Here is a 22,031-nt window from a genome sequence, read left to right as displayed (position 1 = left end):
TAAGGTGCTCTGATCAAGATGTGGTGATTATAGAGGCCGTTTGAGTACAGTGAACTCGTTTTCATGTTCAAGAATCAGTTTGAGTTAAACTGAGCTTTGTGATATGGTTTATTATTCAGCTGGAAGCAGCCGTTAGAAGAAGGGTACGCTGTGGTCATAAAGAGATGAACATGATGAGCAACAAGACTCAGGTAGGCTGTGGTGTTTTAAATGATGACCAGTTGGTGTTTATGAGCCCAAGGTGGGCCAAAAAATATCCCCAATCACCTTCAGCCTGAACTGTTCATACAGTGTAAGTTGGATCCATGTTTTCATGTGTTTATGACCTTGGCATGAATGTTGGAGCAGAAATAAAGACTCTTCAAACCAGACCATTATGTGTAAATCCATGGTTTAAACTCCAGCAGGTTGTCTTGACACTGGCTGAGTGATGAGCGTGTATTAAAGAAGGTTTTGGTGTTCCACGGTCTGGATTTTGAACACATGATGGTTTACAATGAATCTCGATCATTCTGCAGTCCCGTTTCTAGCATCAAGCTAATGATGCCTAGCTGGAGCCCTGTTATTAACAGACATGCAAGCTATTGATCTTCTCATCTAATGTTTCACAAGAAAGAAATCAAGTGCTTCTTTAAAGCTGATATGACAGCGAACACTGTAAACAGATCCTAAAGCAGCACGTGTTAGCAGTAGCCATTTCTCCTCACCGCAGACTGTGGGGAGTTGGTGTGAGGTCAGATGTTCTCACCATCTGATGAATTAAAGATGACTGATGGTGTGGTCCAGTTCTGAGGACAGGGCACCTGAACGTGCAAGCCAATGTTGGCAACATGAAGCTATTAGTGACGCAGGCTTTATTAATTAGTTATAACCTCATCAGTATCATGTTGACAAGGCTGCGAACCAATGGCAGACTACCATTTAAGATGTTACGATTGTGTAAGAGGCAAAGCGTTAATTCTAGAAACCAGCAGAAGGAGACCACATGGACCAAATTTCGATACCAGAAATTTGTTATCACAGCAGTTCATTTTCTCTGAAATCACATTGTTTCCAGCACTTTGAAGAAAATAATGTACCCTCCTCCTCATGGCCACCATACATCTTGTTCATCTGCTGTTTTCTGTCAGATCCTCTGTTCAACTACCCTTTTATAAAGAGGAGTATCAGATCACTGTAGCCACGTCAGCTCCAGCACTGAGTGATGTGTTCTCCTGAAACTTAACACAGTTTACCTCCAACTGAGAGCTGCAGCGAGTGCAGCCATTCAGGAACCTCAAGCACTTCCCTTCCTTCTGGCCTAAGTAGTGGTTCTTAGTGTCCACAAATTATCATTTGATCACTCATTTCAGAGAGTGTTCAATGAGGATGATTTTCTAAAGTGTTCAAGAGCGAGACGTATAAAGAATTTAATGTTTCACAAATATCTGTGCTATATTCAAAAGTACTGTGTGTGTGTGGTAAGCAGTTGTGTTTTTAATAATTCATTTATTAATAAATAAATGTATAATGTATAATAATGTATAACCGTTACGGCTCGAAAGGCTGCAAGGCAAGGAGGAACACAACACCAGTTTACTTTTAAATGAACATCATTTATTAACAAAATGGTGCAGCCAGTAAGAAGTCCAGTGTGAAGGGTAGATAGTGAGGGAGCTGAGCCCATATACCTCACAGGAGTCTCTCACAGACATTGGCTGTGATGGTGACATTAACTCTGTAAAACAATGTAAATTCTAAAACTTCATAGGAGATGACTAATACTCTACTTCCAGAGATGCAGCGTCAACAAACTTAAAATGTCCTTACTGCTGTGCACCAGCCAGTGCAGAATGTCCTACAGAAATTTAAGGTGAGATAAAGAAATATTGCATCCTCTCATTTTCATTATCAATCCACTGTCGCCATATAGCGAGGCTTTTATTAAACACAGGCTCTCCTGCAAATGTGACAGATTCTCAGTTTAATGATGACAGAGTCTAATTTGTCTTTAAGACAAAGAAACTGGCAGAAAATGTAGGACTGATGGGAGGTTTACAAGCCAAGGTTTTTTTTTTCTAAAAAAAATACTTGATGTGAAAACTGTTTTCCGAGATTAGCTTGCAGAGTTGTCTGACAAAATCCACTTTTAACCATTTGTTTCTCAGACTTAGACGAACTCTTACTGGATTTTTAAAATGAACTGTATTTTCATGTTGAATAAAATGTATTTAAATAGTTATTTGTGTCTCATGTTCAGGTGTGACTTCAACCGTCACTTTTGGGATACAGTGCATATCGGTATTGTCTTGGTGGCTGCATAGATGAGGGCTGTTTTTAAAAAAACAAAAAGAAATTGTGTAACAGAACCTAAGGGGTGTGTGTCATGTCTGTAATCATTATACACCCCACAGCTTGACTTCAAAGCCCTTCAAAAATGGAAAAGAACAGGATTTGCAGTTTCCTTCACTGGGTCCCCCTCGTCTTTGTTCTGTCATGCCCTTGTTTAATTTCCTCAAATTCCAGATAGTCGATGACGATGGTGTGCATGGGTACCTCTGTATAATCCTGTCCTGTGTCATTTGTGTTGCTCTTGTAGCTCCATGGCCATCATTCCCCCCCTGCCCACTACCTCTGGGAGGTGTCTTTCAAAGGCCCCACTTAGGGCGATGGATGACCAGCTGAGTGACGGAGATGAATCACAGGATGCAGCCTGTTCATAGTGACTAGATTAGGAGACACCAACCAGCGCTGCAGCGAGCTGATGTTCTCTGGAAATTCAGGAGATACAGATCACATATTTGTTTAGTTTGTGTCAGCACAGAGACTGTATGCTGACTGCTCAACCTTGCGATGCTTGTTATGAGTTGTACATCCACAACAAATGAGCCAGAGAGCTGTAGCAGCGAGGGGAGCAGCTGCACCACTTCCTCCATCACTACCTCAGACCCTTCTTCTATGTCTGGGCACGGTCAACCCACCTTGCTTTCTGACACCACCCAGAATGAAGTGCCGCCCCCTCCTCCCCTCCCGCCCCCACCTCCTGGGGCACCGCCGCCCCCTCCGCCCCTGGCAAACACATCATCCAACCACAATGGGAGGAAAAAGCGCCGGGTCCGCAGCTTCTACTGGAAGCCTATCCCAGAGGAGAAGGTGCGCGGGAAGCCGAACATCTGGACGCTGGCGGTGCGGCAGCAGCAGTACCAGATCGATGTTCGCTCTGTGGAGGAGCTGTTTGGGCAGCAGGAGGATGCGGGGACGGGCCTCCGTGGGTCAGCAGCATCAACTGCAACATCAACTCGCATATCCCGATCACGCTCCTTTAAGGAGACCAAGAAAGACGAGGTGAGTGACTGTCATGAAGGTTTAAGACGGGCGCTTAAAATACTGAACTTCTGACAATTAATGGTGAGTTTAGACTGCAGACATTAAGGTGGTGATTAAGGTTCAGGCATGAATTAACTAGATTTGATTTTTCTATTGAATGAGATGTTAAATTATTGCAAGTATGAACTCCATCCACTCCCAGTGTCTCCAACCATGTCCAATACTGGTTAACGTAACATAGACATCTTTAGTTCAAACCACAAAAGTGCCCAGTTGCTATTTAAAAGTAGTAATTGGGCCTCAGGGGTCATTTTTTAAAAATGTATGTGCTGCACAGTCACGTGTTTTCTGTGTGAGTCGTACAAGCTTCTGAAGGAGGTTTGAACCTCACATAGAGACAACCAACAACACCCAGGAGTGGGTGTGTTTGTTTGGCTGTATTTTAACTAGAGCTTCAACAGTTTTATTTTATCGTAGTGTCTTGTGTGTTTTTTTTTTTTTTTTTTTTTTTTTTTTTCCTTTCCTTTCCTCAGGTCAACATCCTTGACTCAAAGAGGGGGATGAACGTGGGCATTTTCCTCAAGCAGTTTAAGAAGTAAGTTTCCCAACTGTTACCATTGATTATATTGACGTATATTGATTTGAAATCTGTGTTTTTGTAAGTTCACCAAAAGGCTTCAGTTAAGAATGAGGAAAAAAGATTTGTGCTCACTTTTTCAGTTTTGTCTTATTTTACAATATTGTATTATTCAGTAAAAAAAAAAAAAGCAAACGCTAGATTTTTGGAAATATTTATGGGTGTTTTCTTGTTTGTTTGTTTGTTTGTTTTTGTGCCTCTTGAACACTAAAGAGACCCTCCAATGACATGACAGTGCCAGCAGTGGCCCCCAGATAATTTAAGTTTGAGACCCCTGAGCCATAGAATAAACCAGTGTATGAATGCAAAGTTAAAATCTGACTTTTAGTCTGAAGTGCTTTGAATGGTCAGTAAGACATGAAAAGTACAAACCCATTTCTGAAATTTGTTGGGAAGTTGTGTAAATAAGTGTAAAAACAAACCATTGTAATGACTTTTACACTCAGAACATGCATCATTTTAAGACATATCGTGCTTCCATTTGCTCGCTCACACACACACACACACACACACACACACACACACACACACACACACACACACACACACACACACACACACTGAAACTTTGAGCATCACTTTAGTGGCAGTGGTGACGTAGTTTTAGTAAAACCTTTCTTGCTCTATGTTACAGGCAGTGTTTAATTTTGTCAAGTACAGAGCTACTTAAGGTAGAGGATTAAATGACCATCATTAGAAGAGCAGTGAGGTTTACCATAACCAAAGAGTTTACTGTGACCAACCAACAAAAAATCCCACGAACGGTTGTTTGACTTTAACTAAATTAGAGATTGTCTTTTATTTTCCCTCGTGGCTTTTCCAAGCACGCCTCTCATCAGCTCTTCATGCTGTTGCTAAGGACAGTTCAGATCAGATGCTATCATTATCATGGACACGTTCTCATTTTCAATCAGTTTAACTTTCATAACTAAGGAACGGGTCCAAATCTGTGCCAGGTAGTCTAATAAGCCTTCTTAGGCATCCATTGTTCTAAATTATTTGGTTCGGGAAGTTTCAAAGTGAGTTTGACCAGACTCGGGATTGCGTTGCATAACTTGTCTAGAATAGAGAGCAAAAAGTGTGTTAGGTATCTGTTTGCCTGAAGGTCTATTTGCATGGCTCTCCACAGGATTTTAATGACATTTGACTGCGAGCCATTGCACTGAGTCAAGACAGAGTAGGAGCAGTGACCTCATTACAGTCAGCGTTTACTTTTGTTTTTGTTGCTTTTTATTTTAAGGACTATGCATTAATCTTCTGCTGCAATGCATTTGAGCCAATTATGTCATAAGATGCACTTTACGCAGCACTTTACTATAAAACAGCTGAAAACTCGAAACCTCAAACATAAAGTGAATTACTTTTACAGCTTGTTGTAGCATTTAATGATTTCCACCCCAGTCAGCTAAGAGCTTTTTTTTTTTTCTTCTTCTTCTTTCTTTTTTTAATACACCTGTTACATTAGAAATATTTGGATCCTGTCACTGATATCAGTAGACGGTAGCCTGAGGCATAAACAAGAGTATAAGCAAATTTCATTTCTTGCTGTGCTGGAGAATGTGACAGCCCCAAAAACATAGTATATGTATATTAGTATATTGCATATATTAGAGTGATTTCTTATGTTTGTAATATGTTGTAGTATTTAAAATAGTTCAGTCTTTTACTGTCCTTGTTATCATGGAGCAACTGTAACCACATAATTTTCTTAGGAATTAATAAAGCATTCTGACTGTGATTGATTAGAAATTGTCTTTTTGTTGAAAATACCACCAAGTGGTTCCCCCCTTGTTTAAAAAAATAAGGGGGGGGGGGGGGGGGGCGGTGTTCCAACTTCAGTAGATTCACACTCAGAGTCATCAGCCTACCTGCACAGGTCTACACCACAGAACTGGAAATGAAATTCCCATCGTTGATCAGGAGGGAAAAAGTGTACCCTTCCTGGTGTTGGAACAATGAACCAGCTGTTTATCCTCTCATGGCTATTAAAGGGTTTGTGGGAATTTCCACAAACAGTCTAATATTATCTTTGTGAAAAACAAATAGATAAATAAATGTCTCATTTTTTTTTTTTTTATTACACTGAAAAGTTCTTTATAGGCTTCAACGAGGCTTTGAACCTTTGCTGGGTTCGTTACTTAAAAAAAAAAAAATCCTATCTTTGTCTCCCCGCCTGATTCGGGGTCTCCACAGCATCTCACCCCACCCCTAACATCCTCCCCTATCACACCAGCATCCATCAGTCTCCTCTGTGTTCTTCGTCTGTTCCTCCTACCTGGCAGCTCCATCTTCAACACCCTTTGTCCAGTATATCCCCTTTCCATCGTCTGCACATGTCCAAACCATGTCGGCCTCGTCGCTCAAACTTGTCGTCAAACCGCTCAACCTGAATAATCACATGGAGCAAATAATTCCTTTTTCCACGTTCTCATCCTAACATTGCAAGAAATTCAGAAAATAAAACCTGGTAATTTAACCTAATAAAATAAATTGCCATATCACGAGTTAAATAAACATGTATTGGATACCTTTTGAAGGCTGGCGTTTGTTAAAGTGTTTGAATCACATCTAAGTGTCAGCTTACTTAATATTGTCTTTTCAGTCATTTTAAAGCCTCAAACATGAAAGTAGACCAGTTGTGCCCTAAAGGGTTTGTGAAAACAGATTTCTCTTTTATTTATATTGCTAATAAGAAAGCCAGGCAGAGACGCCTAATGCTCTCTGCAAAAGCTGTGTTTTGTGCCTTTGTAAACAGAGGAGGGCAAGCATTAAAGGAAGCACCTGTGCAATTTATCTCTGAACTTTACAGAAACAAACTGTCTTTCAGGTCCAACCGCTCCATTGTCGAAGACATACGAAAAGGAGAAGGAAAGATTTATGGAGCGGAGCTGCTCAAAGACCTGCTGAAGCTCCTGCCCGACGCAGAGGAGGTCCGTGTTTGTGTACTTGCCTGTGATTTTTAGCCAAGTATGAATAGCATTAAGATTTTGAATCACAGAGCACAGCTAATGATAAAAGGCAGTTTACGTGGATTGAAAGCGCCCTGCTGAGCTTCCTGTTCCTCTTTATTTTCTCTGCAGATTAAGAAGCTGCAGGCATTCAAAGGAGATCCAGACAAGCTGACACTGGTCGATTCCTTTATGTACCTCTTGATCCAGGTGCCACGGTGAGTTGGTTTCAATGGGCATGTATATAATCCAGTTTCCATTAAAAAGAAATGTCAAGTCAGCAGTTTGACAGTCAGTGGAAGATAAAGACTCAAAACTGAGTGCAGAGTTTCATGATTTTGTGCCGACTCTCTAAAGAGTTTACGGCTGCTCTCTGACTTGTATTTAATCTATCAAGTGTTCATTTTCAATAATATTAATACGACTGGGGAATGTGCACATTTGTCAGCTTTGTAAAAAAGGATGATAAAACGGCCCATCCACACGTATAAAGGGTCTTATTACATAATATTTTCAGTTCATTCAACTGAAAGCATGTTTCCATTTTTTCTGAACGGGGACTGAGTAACTTCCTTTGAATTTCCTTTTTGTCCAGCAGCACTGTGTGATAGCGCATTAAAATGGTATTAGTGTCATTCAGAGGATGCAGTCCCTGCAGGGATTATTATGGAGAACTAATGCGGACTGATTGGGCTGAAATGGAGCATTTGTCCAGTGAAATTAGTCAGAAGTCGTTTTTGGTTCGTGCTATAATTGAAATGATGATGTGAAAATATTATGAGGATGTTAAGGTGCTAAAAGTCGTCAAGTTTTACTGCCACTCAGCAGCAAGATGGAGTGTTAAGGTACTCTCCAGGGGGAAGCAGGAGGCATTTCTCTCAGCCTGCTGCATTATAATAACAATTTGTCTTTTCTTAAGGATCTCAGTGTTGAGCAAGAGAGTCTAATCTTTTCTCAGATTTAAACTCTGAACTCCGTCTCTGACAGGTTCGAGGTTCGGATTGAGGCCATGGTCCTCCAGGAAGAGTTCCTCCCTTGTTGTGCTGCGATGGGCCATGAGATTGATGTCGTCCGTGTTGCGACTAAACGTAATAATAACACACTGGCTCTAACACATTTGCACACACACAGAAAGCAGGACGATCTCATCTTGACGTGAGGACACTCATGACCAAAAAAAATGCAGTTTCATTGAAATGTAACTTAAAAGAGTCGAGCAGCTCTATACATATTAGTTACTCACAGTGTTGATTTATTAAAAAATGAATAAATAAAAAATAACTTTATATAGTCACCACAGTGTGACCTGTTATGCCATGGACTACCATTTGAAAGACCTGAGTTTGGCTAGTTTGGTCATTTCGCTTGTTTTTTATTTATTTTTTTTAAGCCAGCTGTACTCTGTTAAATGTATTGCTAGCTTGGGTAGCATCGTGCTATAATCTATCATTTACTGTAATGTTAAATGGCATGCTAAACTTCACTTGCAACATCCTTCCATACAGTTAGAGTTCCAACCTCACACGTGAACACGATGAAGAAAGGCCGCTGTGCTTTCTCAGACCTTTCAGTCAAAGTTAAACAAGCTGTGGCTGCGTTTATACACGCAATGTTTTTTGTGTTCTATTGTGAATAACATATGAGGTTTTTTGTAATTTGCAATTCACCAGTGTCCCAACTTTTCTGGAGGAATTTTGTTCATGTTTAAAAAAAACAAAAAAACCACCCTCTTTACAGTTGTCATAAAGAGGGAGAAGTTCTTGTACCATGAACATGTTTATTTCAGCTTTGAACGTGGATATTTTAACATACTGTAGGACTCTTTGGGGATGTTTCCAGCCTCAAGTGGCCACTTGAGGAACTGCAGTTTTGACACTTAAAATTTCAGTGGTGGAGGTTGCTGCAAGTCTGGCACTGACCACATTATGTAGTATTTATCATGTTTTTTTTTTTTTTTACTTATTAGCACTGAGACAAAGCTCAGCTGATGGAAAGAGTATTTGTTTTGTATGGGTTATATAACAACGTGCTGGATCTTGTGACCTAATGGTAGCACTTAATAAGGGATCACTGTGATCCAAAAGGTTATTACAGTTTATCTCATGAATGTGCACACTAATATTATATCTTTTCTTTTTTTTTTCTTCTGGAGCTAAAGCTGACATGTACTGTTGAATTTGTGATTTACTGTAAAATCACCATATTGATAAAATGATCTAGAAACCTTTTTAATTATTCTATTTTCAGCCACTGGTTGAACCAGGTTGCCATTTTAGCTGAGTCACACTGTCTTGCGTCTTTGTGCTGTATTGGATTTTTCTTAAGACCCTCATCTACAGTACTGTGACCTTTTCACTGCATTGCAGGGCTATCACTTAAACACTGTGTGGAATAATTACCTGGAACTTTTATGACAAAATTTAATTAAAACTTTTCAATGTGCTAACATTTACCCTTTTACTTTAAAGTGGTAATTGTAAGTAATTTTAGGTTTATGACTGAATCACACAAGGACACATTACTGCTGATAGATTTCCTGTATGGTAGTGATAAATGAAAACGAGATGGTTTGTCATACATCTTCTCTGGAGTCTCTAATTGAGTTTATATTGATATCTCCTTAAAGAGCTGATGAGCTGTGAGGAGCTTCATGCCATCCTGCATCTGGTGCTGCAGGCAGGAAACATCATGAACGCGGTAAGAGCTTCTCGGGTTACGTTCGTATACGCGAACACATCTCTGCTGCCTCTGAACACGCAAGATGTTTCGTTTCAGTCCTGAGTTTTTTATTTTATTTTTTTATGTATTTTTCCAAATAAATAAATAATAAAACCTTTTGTCAGTATTTGTTGGAAACCAAAACAAAATCACTGCTCAGAGAAGAAAGCTGTACAGTGGTCCTTCGCTATAACGCGGTTCACCTTTCGCAGTCTCGCTGTTTCACAGAATTTTTTTTGGTGCAATTTTGCATGCTTTTTTCTTTTTCCTCACAGCGCATTGTGTTCTGCATCCTGATTGGCTGTAGACCATTGTCAGGCAATCTCGTGCCATGTCTCCTGTACAGTACAGAATGCGTTCAGCTTGTCAAATTTACATAAATCTTCGATCGCTAGCAGTGTGACTCTGAAGTGCTGCACTGTATGTTTGTCAGTTTTCTCCCCCAACAAACAATTCATTCTATACTGGACCTGTTTTTCTACGAAGGTTTGAACTTGTTTAAACAAGAGAGAAAAGTGTTAAAATGTTCATGCTTGTCTGAGAAAAGTGTCTAAAGTGTGTAGTGAGGGGTTTTACAGCCTTAAAATATCTATAATAATTTAAAAAAAATAAAGTTGGCTACTTCGCAGATTTCACCTATCGCGGGTTATTTTTGGAACGTAACACCTGCGTTAAACGAGGGACCACTGTATCACTCGGGCAGAGTCTTATTGTTTCACGTTATTTCCAGCTGTGATTCTATGATATTGTTCATTTCTCTGTGTAAAATATCCTTCTGTTCTCAGGGTGGCTATGCAGGGAACGCTGTGGGATTCAAGCTGTCATCCCTCCTTTCACTGGCTGACACCAAAGCCAACAAGCCGGGGATGAACCTGCTGCATTTTGTGGCCATGGTCAGTGACGCTGTAGTAGCGTACACACAAAACACCTGTAGACACTGCAGATGTTTGTAATGTGGATTCAGTCCTGGTTTCAGAACCACTTGAGCATGGAATTACATTACCGCTTACACTCACTGGCCACTTTAGTAGGTACAGCTGTTCGACCGTTCGCACAGGTCAGCAAATGACGTGGCAGCAATTCATTGCATTTAGGTATATAGACACGGTCACGTGTCGAGTGCGGGTTCACAGAGAAGGGTGTGCAAAAAGAGGAGATGACCAGCAGCAGGGTGAAAATGCCTTGTGGATGCTAGAGGCCAGAGAAGAACGGCCAGACTGCTTTAAGATGATAGAAAGGCAGATAACCAAGATGTGCAGGAGAGCATCTCTGAACACACAGCACATTGAACATTGGAGCTGATGGGCTACACCAGCAGAAGAGCATCACTGGGCACCACTCCTGTCAGCTAAAACGACATGAAGGCATGTATCTGTCCTGTGCTTCTGGCTGTTGGTGTAATGCTGTGAGGGATATTTTCCTGGCACACTTCGGGCTCCATAATGCTAACTGAGCAACAGTTAAACACCACAGCTTACCTGAGTATTGATGCTGACACTATCCTACCTTTATGAGCACAGTGTACCATCTTCTGCTTCCAGCATGTCACAAAGCTCAAATCATCTCCAACTGGTGGCCGATTACCAGGTCTCAGGTGTTGAATTAATTGTTTTTTTTGCACTGTGTCAAACCTCTACTCTGTGCATTTATCTTAAAAATGATAAATGGTTATATTAACAGGTTTATGGTTGTATTAACAAGACAATAGCAGAACTGAAAAAAGCTGGATTAACCTCACAATAAGCAAAGATGCATTTACTGTACAAACACTGTAGGAAAGTCTGTCATAAAGAAATTCAAATCAGTGTTTTACAGCAGTGATGAGAAAACTGTTTGACCACTGAAGCTGCAGGAGAGCAAGTGGACAGCAGATGGTGACAGGAAACAGCACAGAGCCAAGAACTGCTCGCCAAGCAGTTACATCACCATACAGATATTGGTCCTTCATCACAACAACTACGCCACTTTATCTTGTACAAAATCAGACATTTAGATGTTGACTGTGCGATGTCTCTCTCCATGCAGGAGGCGAAGAAAAAGGACGAGAAGTTGCTCAAGTTTCCTGAGAAGCTTCAAGATGTCCAGAGTGCAGCCAGGTAATCGAAGGGAATCAAATCCTTGCCAGTGAGAAATGTAGGAGTCCATTATCAGTTTTGCAGTCATGCAGAGGTGATAATGGACTCGTATAAAAGCTGTTTATTCTCCAAGTGCATGCAGTCTGAAGCAGGGTGAGTTAAGGACTGTGAGAGCATAAGTGTCAGTTTGTAACAGTCAGTTACACAGCAGACATCAGTTTTCTTTAAAGCCTCTGTAAAATGAAATGATTTCCAAATTAACCACCATCACATTTATTAAACAGCCAAATTTTCTGATGGGAAACATAATGAGGCGCTGAAGACGACGATTGCCGTAGTATTTTATTGATACGGCCAAGCACAGCCTCATTAACCAGGCTGACATCTAATTTAGGTGTAGAACAGGAGTTATATTCACAGCACAGTCTCAGGCTCTGTCAGCTTCACAAGGTCATCTCTGTGTGCTGTCAGTGCAGATACTGCACCGCAGAGAATTACTCCTCCCTCCTGCCCTCAGGATAGAGACCCTGAAAGCATTTCTCCCTGCGGTCTACATTTTCAACAGTTTGGAAGTGCATTCATCAAATTAATGTCACATGGTTTTTTTGGTTTTTTGGGGTGTTTTTTTAAGCAATATAAGGAAGACTGCTTACACTCAGAACTGTCCGTCAGTTTTTATGTAATAACAAGTACAAGTGTGTTTTAAATATCTTTCTGTGTTCATGTAGAATTTCAGTGGAAAACATTGAGGAGGAGTTTTCCTCCTTGTATGTCCGAATCAAATCCCTGGAAGAGAAAGTTCAAGGAGACCAGGAGCTGCTGCAGCAGCTGGAGCCCTTCCTGCAGGTGAAGCAGCAGCAGTTAGTTATGTAATACATTGTGTACACAGACACATGTACAGAAAGTTGGATCCAGCCCGCTCTACATTTGTGAAGCTGCTGACTTAAGTGCTATAGATAATGACTTGTGTAAAAGTGGATGATGCGTTATGAATAAAAAGTGTGCATGTGTGCTCGGTCTCTTGTCTTAGAGTGCAGCACTGACACTTCAGGACTTAAAGAGACGCAGGTTGGATCTGCGTAAAGAGGGAAGTACTCTCATCGATTTCTTTTGTGAAGACAAGGACACATTCAAGCTGGACGAGGGCTTCCGGATCTTTCAGGACTTCTGCATCAAATTCAAGAAAGCTGTTAAGGTCTGCTTGAGTGAAGCAATAATTCTGGGTTATTATAATCTCATATGATGTTGTCATTTCTTACTTGTCTTCTACATGTGTGGTAATTGTTCATGGTGACCCGCTGTTAAACTCAAAAATAAGTGAGTTGGATGTCACCATCATTCATGTTCCTGATTCTCAAAATTCTCCTTCCTTACATTTCTGTTTCCATCAGGACAACACGGACCGGGAGTTGAAGGAAGCAGCCAGACAGCGTCGTCTCAAAGAACTGGAGGAAAAGCGTTTTGCGTGGTTGAGCGGGGATCAGACCGGCGGATTTGGTCGCAGCAGCAGCGAGAACGACGTGGAAATGCTCACCAAGGAGGGCCTCCTGGAGTTTTTCCAGAGGTCTCAGAGTCCACACTGCCCGCTGGAACGTTCTGCCAGCGCACGCCGACACCGGCACACCATGACCTCCATAGCAGATCGTGAACTCCAGGGATACTTGGAGCTGTTCGGAAGCACAGGGAACGCCTCTGACTTTTCAAAATTTAACAGCCTACCTCGGTTAGGCCGTCCTATCCAGCGGAGGATGGCCCCCTGGATGTTAGGCCAGGACAATAACCGGGAACTGGGCCGTGAAAGAAAAGCAACGTCTCCGCATTCAGAAACTGAGCCGATCGTCTCACACGCCAAGTTTTCTTCCTCTGAGCTAAACGATAACGGGGACAACAACAACAACAATTACTCATCTGTGTCAGAGAGCAGCGCTCTGCCTCGGCCCTTTTGTGTCTTTCAGAAGCCTGCCCATATTCCCAACGCAGCAATTACTGGCCACATGAGTGTTAGTGTGGAGAAGCATACTTTAGTCAGAGGTCCTCAGGCTTTTGACCTAATCAGTCCAAACAATAACAGCAATCACATGCACTTTGTCAACCGGGGGGACGTTGTGGTGACGGATCTGGAAATAGGGAGACAGTCACCACCCAAGAATCTGGACAACCTTTCACATGATACATTTTTGGAAAGGGGGGGAAATCTAAAGGTAGTATGGGAAGATACAATAGTTCCTCCAACTCAGGCTGGGGTCTCTCCTCAGAGAGAGAAAGCCGAAGAGGACTACAGCACAGTTTCATCCACAACCTGTGATACCCCTCTTCCACTAGATACCTCTGTATCCAACAAGAAGCCAATGTTTTATATAATGGACTGCACAGAAACGGACATCTCTGTCACCTTGGATTGCTCTGAGGTGGAATCCTCGTCTACAAAAGAAGGACTTCATTTCCAAACAGCTGACCGCAGCAAAGATCAGGAGAGTCGGCAAGACCCGCAATCCACATCTCCCAACGACCAGTCTGCTTCAACTAATGAGCTCTCAGCCCCCAAATCTGTGGATGCAGCATCTATGGCTCCATCTACTACCACAGAAGAGTGGGACACGGAGAGCTGCGACACCGCTGAAGGAAAACAGACTGCGGGGAAAGATGCACAACGAAGCAGCCGAAAGCCAGCGCCTACAAAGAGCAAAGGCAGCAAAGCAACCAAAACCAGTGGAGGCCATGGTGTGCGAACGCTGGCCAACAACGATAACCAGGGTATGCGGAAAGTCATCCCTATTACCAAGCTGACCAGGACAGGTAGCAGCAGGCGAGCAGAGAAACCTGCAGTTCACGATAGCGGGGAGACACGGCGGCCTCCCCGTGACCAGAGCACTCCGGCAAGAGGAAGGAGCGAGAAGACAACGAGACCTCCTCGGCACTCCAGTTTGCCTCCTGATGAGTCAAAAGCCCAGAAGGGAGGTGGTCTCACGGGCAGCGTTTCTAGATGGGCACGTGATTCAATGCCTAGGAAAGCTTCAATCCACAAGCCAAGCGCCAAACCCGTGAGGAACATTCCCAAGCCGGCGCCCGAGGAGAAGATGTGCCGCTCTACTATGAGAGCCCTCGCTCAAGCTCAAGCTCAGGCTCAAGCTCAAGCTCAGACATCTCCTGAGAACAGCAGCTCACACACACACAGTGCAAAAAACACTTCTGGAGTCCCCAGCTTCGCCCGCAATACTGTGGCCTCGTCTTCCAGGACCAGGAAAGAGCTGGGCCCTCCGTCGGTCCCTTCCACCCCGTCTCGCAGCCCCTCCCTCCTGGGTCGACAAAAGCCGACCCGGGCATCACACGCAGGTCACACCAGTGACGAGCGGCCACAGGCAACAAGCCTGCGGCGGGTGCAAAGCGTGAAGGCAACAAGCTGCAGCACCTACCGTAGCGAGACCCCGCCTCCCCCTGTAGCACGTGAGAACGTTCGTAAATCTAGCAGCTTCTCTGAAAAGTCTGTGCAGCCCAGAGACTTGATGACATCCAGCAGAAGCAGGAAGCCGAGCTGGAAGTAAAAACAAAACAAAACAAAACAAAAACCTGACTGCAGGATAACAGGAAGCAGGAAGAAAGGACTTGTTTTGTTTTTTTTGGGTTTTTTTGTTTTTTTTACCTGCTTCGGCGTGAACTCGCGTTCGCTCTGCTCGTCTAGAGTTATCCACTCATATCACATATCAAACAAAAGCATGTTAAGCTTTCTCACTGTGTAAGAATCCCTCTGTAGCTGGCTCTGTATCAGGTTTATGAATCACAAAGAGCAAGATGCAATGAAGTGCACACGTTCCTCATTTCCTCTTCTTGTTTTTTGTTTTTGTTTCTAAGGGTTGGAAGAAATCTAAACTGACAAGTGGCGAATTGGTGCTTTTACACTGCAGCCTCTTTGCCTGCTTAGCTGTCTGCGTTCAGTATGTTTTGGTGTCTGTGACGCTGTTGACGTCAGACACGACTACATAAAGCTGCTAATTAGCTCTGACAGATTTGAGACCGACTTTCAGCGTCTGTTTCATTCAGGGTTACGAGATTTGTTGTACCTCACCTCGCTGCTGTCACGGTGTCTTTTTCACTTTGCTGCTTCTTCCTGTAGACTAACAGTGCTCCGTTTGCTTTGTGATTCTTTTTGCTTGATACCTCAGAACGATCGCAGTGGCCTTGCACCAGCAGAAAAAGTAGACTTGTTCATTTGGTTCTGCATGATGATGATGATGTAGACAAAATCAGATCAGTTTTACAAAAAAATAACTGCAATGTCACTTTTTAAGAAATTCCTGGTATACTGTATTAATGTTACAACAATATATAAAAGTCACACATATTATGCCAGTGTGTATACCAACCGTGGTACTTCTCGTACTGTATCAGTAGTTTGTAAATGTGTTAGGACTCCTCCATAATATTTTGGAGTAGACATGCACGTGGGAAATGTTTCCTGTTTCAGCTAATACATGAAAAAAACGCTAACGCTGTGAAAGAAAACCACCGAGCGCAACAGAAACACAAAGACACTGATGCCATCATCAGTCATGTTTTTAGAGTCTGATCTAATTTTTCTACTGTGAACATTGTCGTCTCATATTTTCTCTAGGCTTGTTCAATTACAACAGTAAGCCCGTGGTTGTAATTCAGCCTGGATCTAGTTTGTTGCTGTCATGAGTATCATCACGATGCAGAAACAGGCTCATTTAAATTTATCCCCAGTGATAAATTTATTATTAAAAAAAAAAAGAAAGATTCGCTGTACTGAAGGTTTTTCCTTAAATTCTTGGAAACAATTTCAAGCATTTAAAAACACTCAGAATAAGATGTTCAGAGAGTTTCTCAGGCTGCGACTGCATTTTCTCTTCGTTCAGTCAAAAATGACTCTAGGACAAAAGTATGGTTCACGAATAACAAACTCAAAATAGATTAGATACTTTGTTGCACCAGTGTGAACAAAAACAGCTGGCAGAGGTTATACATTTTCTTCTACATCACACAAATTGAACATAAACATGCTAAGATGATATAATGTTATAGGATATGCACTATATGGACAAAACTACCAGCTACAGATTACACTGACAGGAGCTGCTTGGACATGGAAACACAAACTGAGATTTCTGAGGTGTGCACTAATATAGTTTATTTCTGTAGTGCAACCAAACCAAATGTTTCTCCAAATGAAGTATTAGCTGTTTGTAAATTCAGATGGTTTGATGAGCTTTTAAGGATTCAGTAAAAATCTTCAGTACAGCAGCAGGAGCTGACAAACGACGGTCTTTGCTTTTCAGATGTTGGAAGTTCTTCATGTTTCAGAAAATAAAAAGTAATGTAAACATCATGTAAGTGCAGCACCGCCGACCACTTTGCACCACTTGCCTTTTAGAATACATTGTGCCATTGCCTTGATGGAAACAACACTCTCAACAGTGCATTGCCTTAAAGCTTAATGTAGCCGATCAATCACCAGTAGAAGCTCCTTGATTGTAAAAGGAGAGTAGAAACTTTACTGCCTTCCATCACATCAAAGTGAAACTCTGCTGGTCACTTAGTAAATAATGTAAAGATGTTTTCTGACCATTCATATGTTTATATTTCATAAAAACATAAAGAGTAAGAGAATAAATCATGTGTGCACGCACAGATGTTTAAAAAGCAAGGGTCGACCTGCAGGGTGTGGACATGCTGCGAGTGTCTTCCTGTTCCCTGTCATGCAAATGAAGCTGATGGACTGATGACACAATAGGCCCAGTGTGACAAACCACTGTGTGTGTGGCCTGACGCCACCTAAATATAGATCCTCCTGTTACAGTATCAGAGTTATTTAGGGCTGTGATAGTTGCTATTAACACATGTTTTCAGGAATTTTAAATCCCACCAGTAGCAAAAATCAGAAGTAATCTTCAAGCCCATCAAACCAAAGGAATCATTTGCGATGCTTGTTTTTGTCCAACCATCTGAACCAGCTGTTTGTTTTCTAAATAAATTAGAAATCTCACATTTTCAGCACTAAAATAGTGACTTCTGAACTTAATGTCTGTCTGGAGCAGTTACATTAAAATGTATTTGATGTATGAAAAAACAAGTGGATGTGTTTGAACATTTTGGAAAACCCTTAACTGACACTTTTAGACTCCTTTGAGATCTTTGAAAGATTGCCCTCCTGTAAATGTAACCTTTTTCAGACTACACTGACAAAAAAAGAAAAGTGTCCACTTCATTTCTAACCAAAGCTGAGTCATGGAAATGTCCACTCTTTAAAAAAACAAACAAACTGAAAACTCCAACTGTTTGATGACCTCATGGAAAGATGATGCTTCCACAACCAATCATTTTAAGCTTTACAATGGGTGCCCTTTACATTACATGACAACAGCTTACAGCAGCAGAGCTGCTTGTGAGTTTGAATGCTTGTTCGCTCTCGTCACCACAGCTTCTGCATTTAAGGAATGGTTACCATAGTAACATTAGTTTCCATTATAAAGTGTCCTGTCAGCTCTGTACAGCAACACCTTCGTCACGTTACAAGTTTTGTAGCGCTGCTTAAAAGTTACGTGACTTTATAAAGTTTGGAGTGAGTCATTTTTATCTGTTGTATTTCGTTACTGACACACGCCGACTCCACTGCAACAAGCCTGTCTTACTGTAGCATTCGTTGCCCAAGGATGTATTTGTACTCTGATGTGATTCTCTGAGAATAGGACTTGTCTTTTGTTTTCACAGCTGAGGAAAATAGGTGCTCTGCTGCTCTGCTCGGTCATCTCTAAATCTGAAGTTTCATGATGAAAAAAAACAAAAAAAAAGCTCCAATACATAAAGAAAATGACCACCTCTGATCACTAGACCGCAGGGCTGCGAAATGTGTTATTACTGTTCCACTTTATATTTCTGATGCTGATATAAATAAATCACATTGCTGTGTAAACTGGAAACTTGCTCCTCCCATTTCTTTAACATTTTTTCTGCATGCACAGAAAAGCTCACGCCCCCACTGGAGGCACTTTTGAATTCATTACATAAATCCAAGTAGAACAACAAATTAAAGATCAGCACATGAGCGTCAGCAAACTCATGTTTGTTTAGTTTTCAGAAGTCATTTTATTTTATAATGTTCCTCTTGTTCATCCAAGGCCCACTTACAGTGGCGCTGTGTCCCACAGATGGGTCCCACCCCACAGTTTGAGAATCAGTGATTTCTAATTGAACAGATGGATATCCGGTAATAATCATGAATGTTTGAAGAATCTGGTCTGCTGAGCAGGCTGAAGTTGTGCATATTTAATAGTCGGCATGATGATGTACGATGGTGAAATCAACAACTATACCTTCTACAGAGAAATACTGCTGAAAGTTTGCTAAACTATTTCTGCTCCGTGGATTCACAATCTGAGCCCTGAATCTGCTGTTGCTCATTAATCCAGCACACTAAATATTACACTGCTGAGGGAGGCTGCTGCCATTGGGGAGTGCATTATCATAGACCTGTGCTTTTATCATATAACTGTGACAAACAAATGTGGTCTCTGTGTTAAACAGAAAATTAGGCTTTAACAAGATGACCTAGTAATTAATATTAGTGACTCAGTGTATGGAAAAATACTTCCCCCTCTATGTTTACACCACTAGAGTGCAGCAGAGTATGTCAGAGCTCTTCTGTGACTCAAACACATGCTTGTCTCCACCTACCTTACCACATCATGCCTTCATAAACTGCACCCTCTGCTGTATTTTCCCAGTAATAATGATTTTTCTCAGAAACAAATATGCATAGTTTATTATTCTCTCTTCCTGTAAAATTAAAGCCAGGATGTTAACACAGCAGGTCTAGAAGTGTATTCACTGTGTGGAAGAATCTTTTTTGAGGTTTGTGTACATCAACTAAAAGAATTTTTGACAAATGCATGAATGATAATGATAAAACCATCAAGGACTCAGTTGTTTGACAGTACACTAATCTCCTCTGTACATCCATAATGATTTTGATTTAAGCCCTTCTGTAGTGTCTCCTCATACAGATGGTGTTATAGATACTCAGTAAGACCTCAGAGGTGCCATGGTGATGCCATAGGGTTAACCTGAAAGGACAAGTTCAGCTTTCAGAATGTTTTCTGGCTTTTCAGTTCCTCTTCAGAGATTTTAGAGGGTTTGCTGTTACATACCCCTTGGTTTAATGCCAGGACTTTTTTGTTTTTGAATTATTGTACACAACAACATAGTAAAAAAATCAATAATCATGTTTTTCTGATTCCAATTTCCTGAAAAATGATAGCTCAAGGTCGCGTTACAGACACCCATCAAACCTGACTGTCACTTGGGCGCCCACGAGGTGGAATCTGTTCGGCCTCGTGATGACTTCATCAAACTTTTCGAGCTGACATTAATAATTTTTGGCGATTGTCTCCATAGGGATTCCCGATCTTCAGTTAGGTGCCCATCACCATGTCAGATGGATGGAATAAATGATTTATGCTGACCTGAAATGCGTCACACAGTGTTGGAACACTGGAAAGCTGCCTGTGCACTGACCGGTCGCTCTTCTTGTGCTCCAGCTGACATAATATGTAAGATCATTGCTCCATTCAAGAAGGAAAGCCTGGAAAACCCTCCTCTATCCCTGTTCTGCAGGCACATGTAGATCTCATAGCAAAGGAAGCGTGTCCCATCCCTCAAGTTTACCCAGTTTCACTCTGTAAAATGTAGACATGTGTGTATATATATGTATGTATATATTACCATTATTACCATAAAATGCAGCACACAGGTCTACTGTAAATGAGTCATCCATCCTAACATGCAGACAGACAGCAGATAATAGAAGCATAATCCAGCATCATGAGGAGATAAAAAAGCAACAGCACAGACAGCGTTCTGCATGTTTTTTTACAGAGAGGGGCTGTAAGCCTATCAGTATTCATAGAGATAAGCTATCTATCTGCCACGATCACAGAATACAGTCAGACTATTGTTTGCATACGATAAATGGCACATCATCATGTGACATATCTAAAAGATTACATGGAGACAGAGCAGGATAATGTGGAGTTTTTTATTCAGCGAGGTGAACTTGACAGTCTGAAAATTCTCCATTGCACATAGACATGAGTTCATTTTCTAAAATCACTGATCCTGTCTTCTGTTTTAGATACCATTTAACCACTTAATGAAATCAACAAGGATTTAATACATTGATAGTGATTTTTCTACTCTTTGAGGACACAGTTACAGCTCAGACATGTTTCATCTCTTCAGGAGTCGTTGATATGGTCGCCCATCGATAGATAAATGGTAAGACTGGTCTCAGTCAAGCCCTGCAGCAGACTGGTGACTTGTACAGGGTTTACCCCGCCTCTCGCTCTGTGACAGCTGGGATAGACTGGATGAATGGGTGAATGTTGTCAGTCGCGTAAACACTGGAAAACGCATCACACGCCTACAACAGTCAAATAAAAAACCCACAAACATTAATGTGCAATGTCAGATTTGGTTAATAATAATACGACCCGTGACTAAGAGGGCGTTTGCCCTTGAACTGAATAGAATTTCAATGTGTTTTACCTGAACTGACTGGTAGTTTGATTAGAATAAGGGTGTGATAACTGAAGATTTTACAGGAAAGAAGACACAAATTATACTGTAAGTAATTTTACGTAGTGTGTACAAAAAAGCATTCCCTCATTTTACTGTATTTACTGTAAATATGCAATACTTTGAGGGGCAGGGGTATCATGAAGTGGCTTTTGTGTAGAAAATTTAAAAAGAAAGAAAAGAAATAACTAAACAGTAGTAAACTGCATTTTTATATGTAATACAGGAAGACAATTGAACTGTGAAATGTCTATGATGGAAGCAAATATAAAAGAAAATAAAAATGTAAAAAGCCAAAGATTACTTACAGTAGATTTATTTGTTTTTCCTTGTAAAAAGTTGAATTGGTACTCCGTTATTCTAGTGTGTCCACGAGGATTTGTAGATAAATTATAATTATATGCTAATTTTTGATAAAATTGGTTGGAATTGCATTAAATAATAAGGCAACTGTACCCTAATATTATAAAGTACTACTTAAATATATTGATATGGTAGAAGTTTTACTGATTTTATTCTTTTAAACATGGGAATGAAGTTTCTGCCAGGAGGACAGAGGAAAGGAGGAGCCTCCAAGGTGAGTATGATAAGATTTTGCATTGATGGTGATTTCAGTTTGAGACCGTACTTGTCTGAATGTTAAACAGGTGCACGAGGGGAAGCTGGCAGGCAGACGGGATTCCAGGGAGATCCAGGGAAAAGGCTGGAAGTATCTTTTAAACTTAGTGTTATCACTTTAGAGAACAAACAAGAGAGCCA

General features: G+C 41.3%; 1 protein-coding gene across 2 annotated transcripts in view; it reads left to right on the top strand.

The window, feature by feature from the left end:
• Positions 1-18,490, top strand: part of fhdc1 (FH2 domain containing 1) — a 29,942-nt gene extending 11,452 nt beyond the window's left edge. Inside the window, exons 2-13 of one of the 2 annotated variants that reach the window (XM_040023736.1) lie at positions 1,776-1,852; positions 2,579-3,324; positions 3,840-3,901; positions 6,771-6,873; positions 7,024-7,109; positions 7,879-7,979; positions 9,518-9,588; positions 10,395-10,502; positions 11,635-11,705; positions 12,413-12,530; positions 12,715-12,879; positions 13,076-18,490. In XM_040023736.1, coding sequence (XP_039879670.1) covers positions 2,833-3,324; positions 3,840-3,901; positions 6,771-6,873; positions 7,024-7,109; positions 7,879-7,979; positions 9,518-9,588; positions 10,395-10,502; positions 11,635-11,705; positions 12,413-12,530; positions 12,715-12,879; positions 13,076-15,226 — 3,528 coding nt within the window. In that variant the 5' untranslated portion in view covers positions 1,776-1,852; positions 2,579-2,832 and the 3' untranslated portion in view covers positions 15,227-18,490. The remainder of the gene's footprint in view (positions 1-1,775; positions 1,853-2,578; positions 3,325-3,839; positions 3,902-6,770; positions 6,874-7,023; positions 7,110-7,878; positions 7,980-9,517; positions 9,589-10,394; positions 10,503-11,634; positions 11,706-12,412; positions 12,531-12,714; positions 12,880-13,075) is intronic. The other variant, XM_040023735.1, reaches the window with a different exon arrangement.
• The last annotated feature ends 3,541 nt before the right edge of the window (positions 18,491-22,031 follow it).

Source organism: Simochromis diagramma, unplaced genomic scaffold, assembly GCF_900408965.1.
Source record: "Simochromis diagramma unplaced genomic scaffold, fSimDia1.1 OVJJ01000302.1, whole genome shotgun sequence".
NCBI lineage: Eukaryota > Metazoa > Chordata > Actinopteri > Cichliformes > Cichlidae > Simochromis > Simochromis diagramma.
This window is presented reverse-complemented; position numbering and strand designations above follow the sequence as displayed.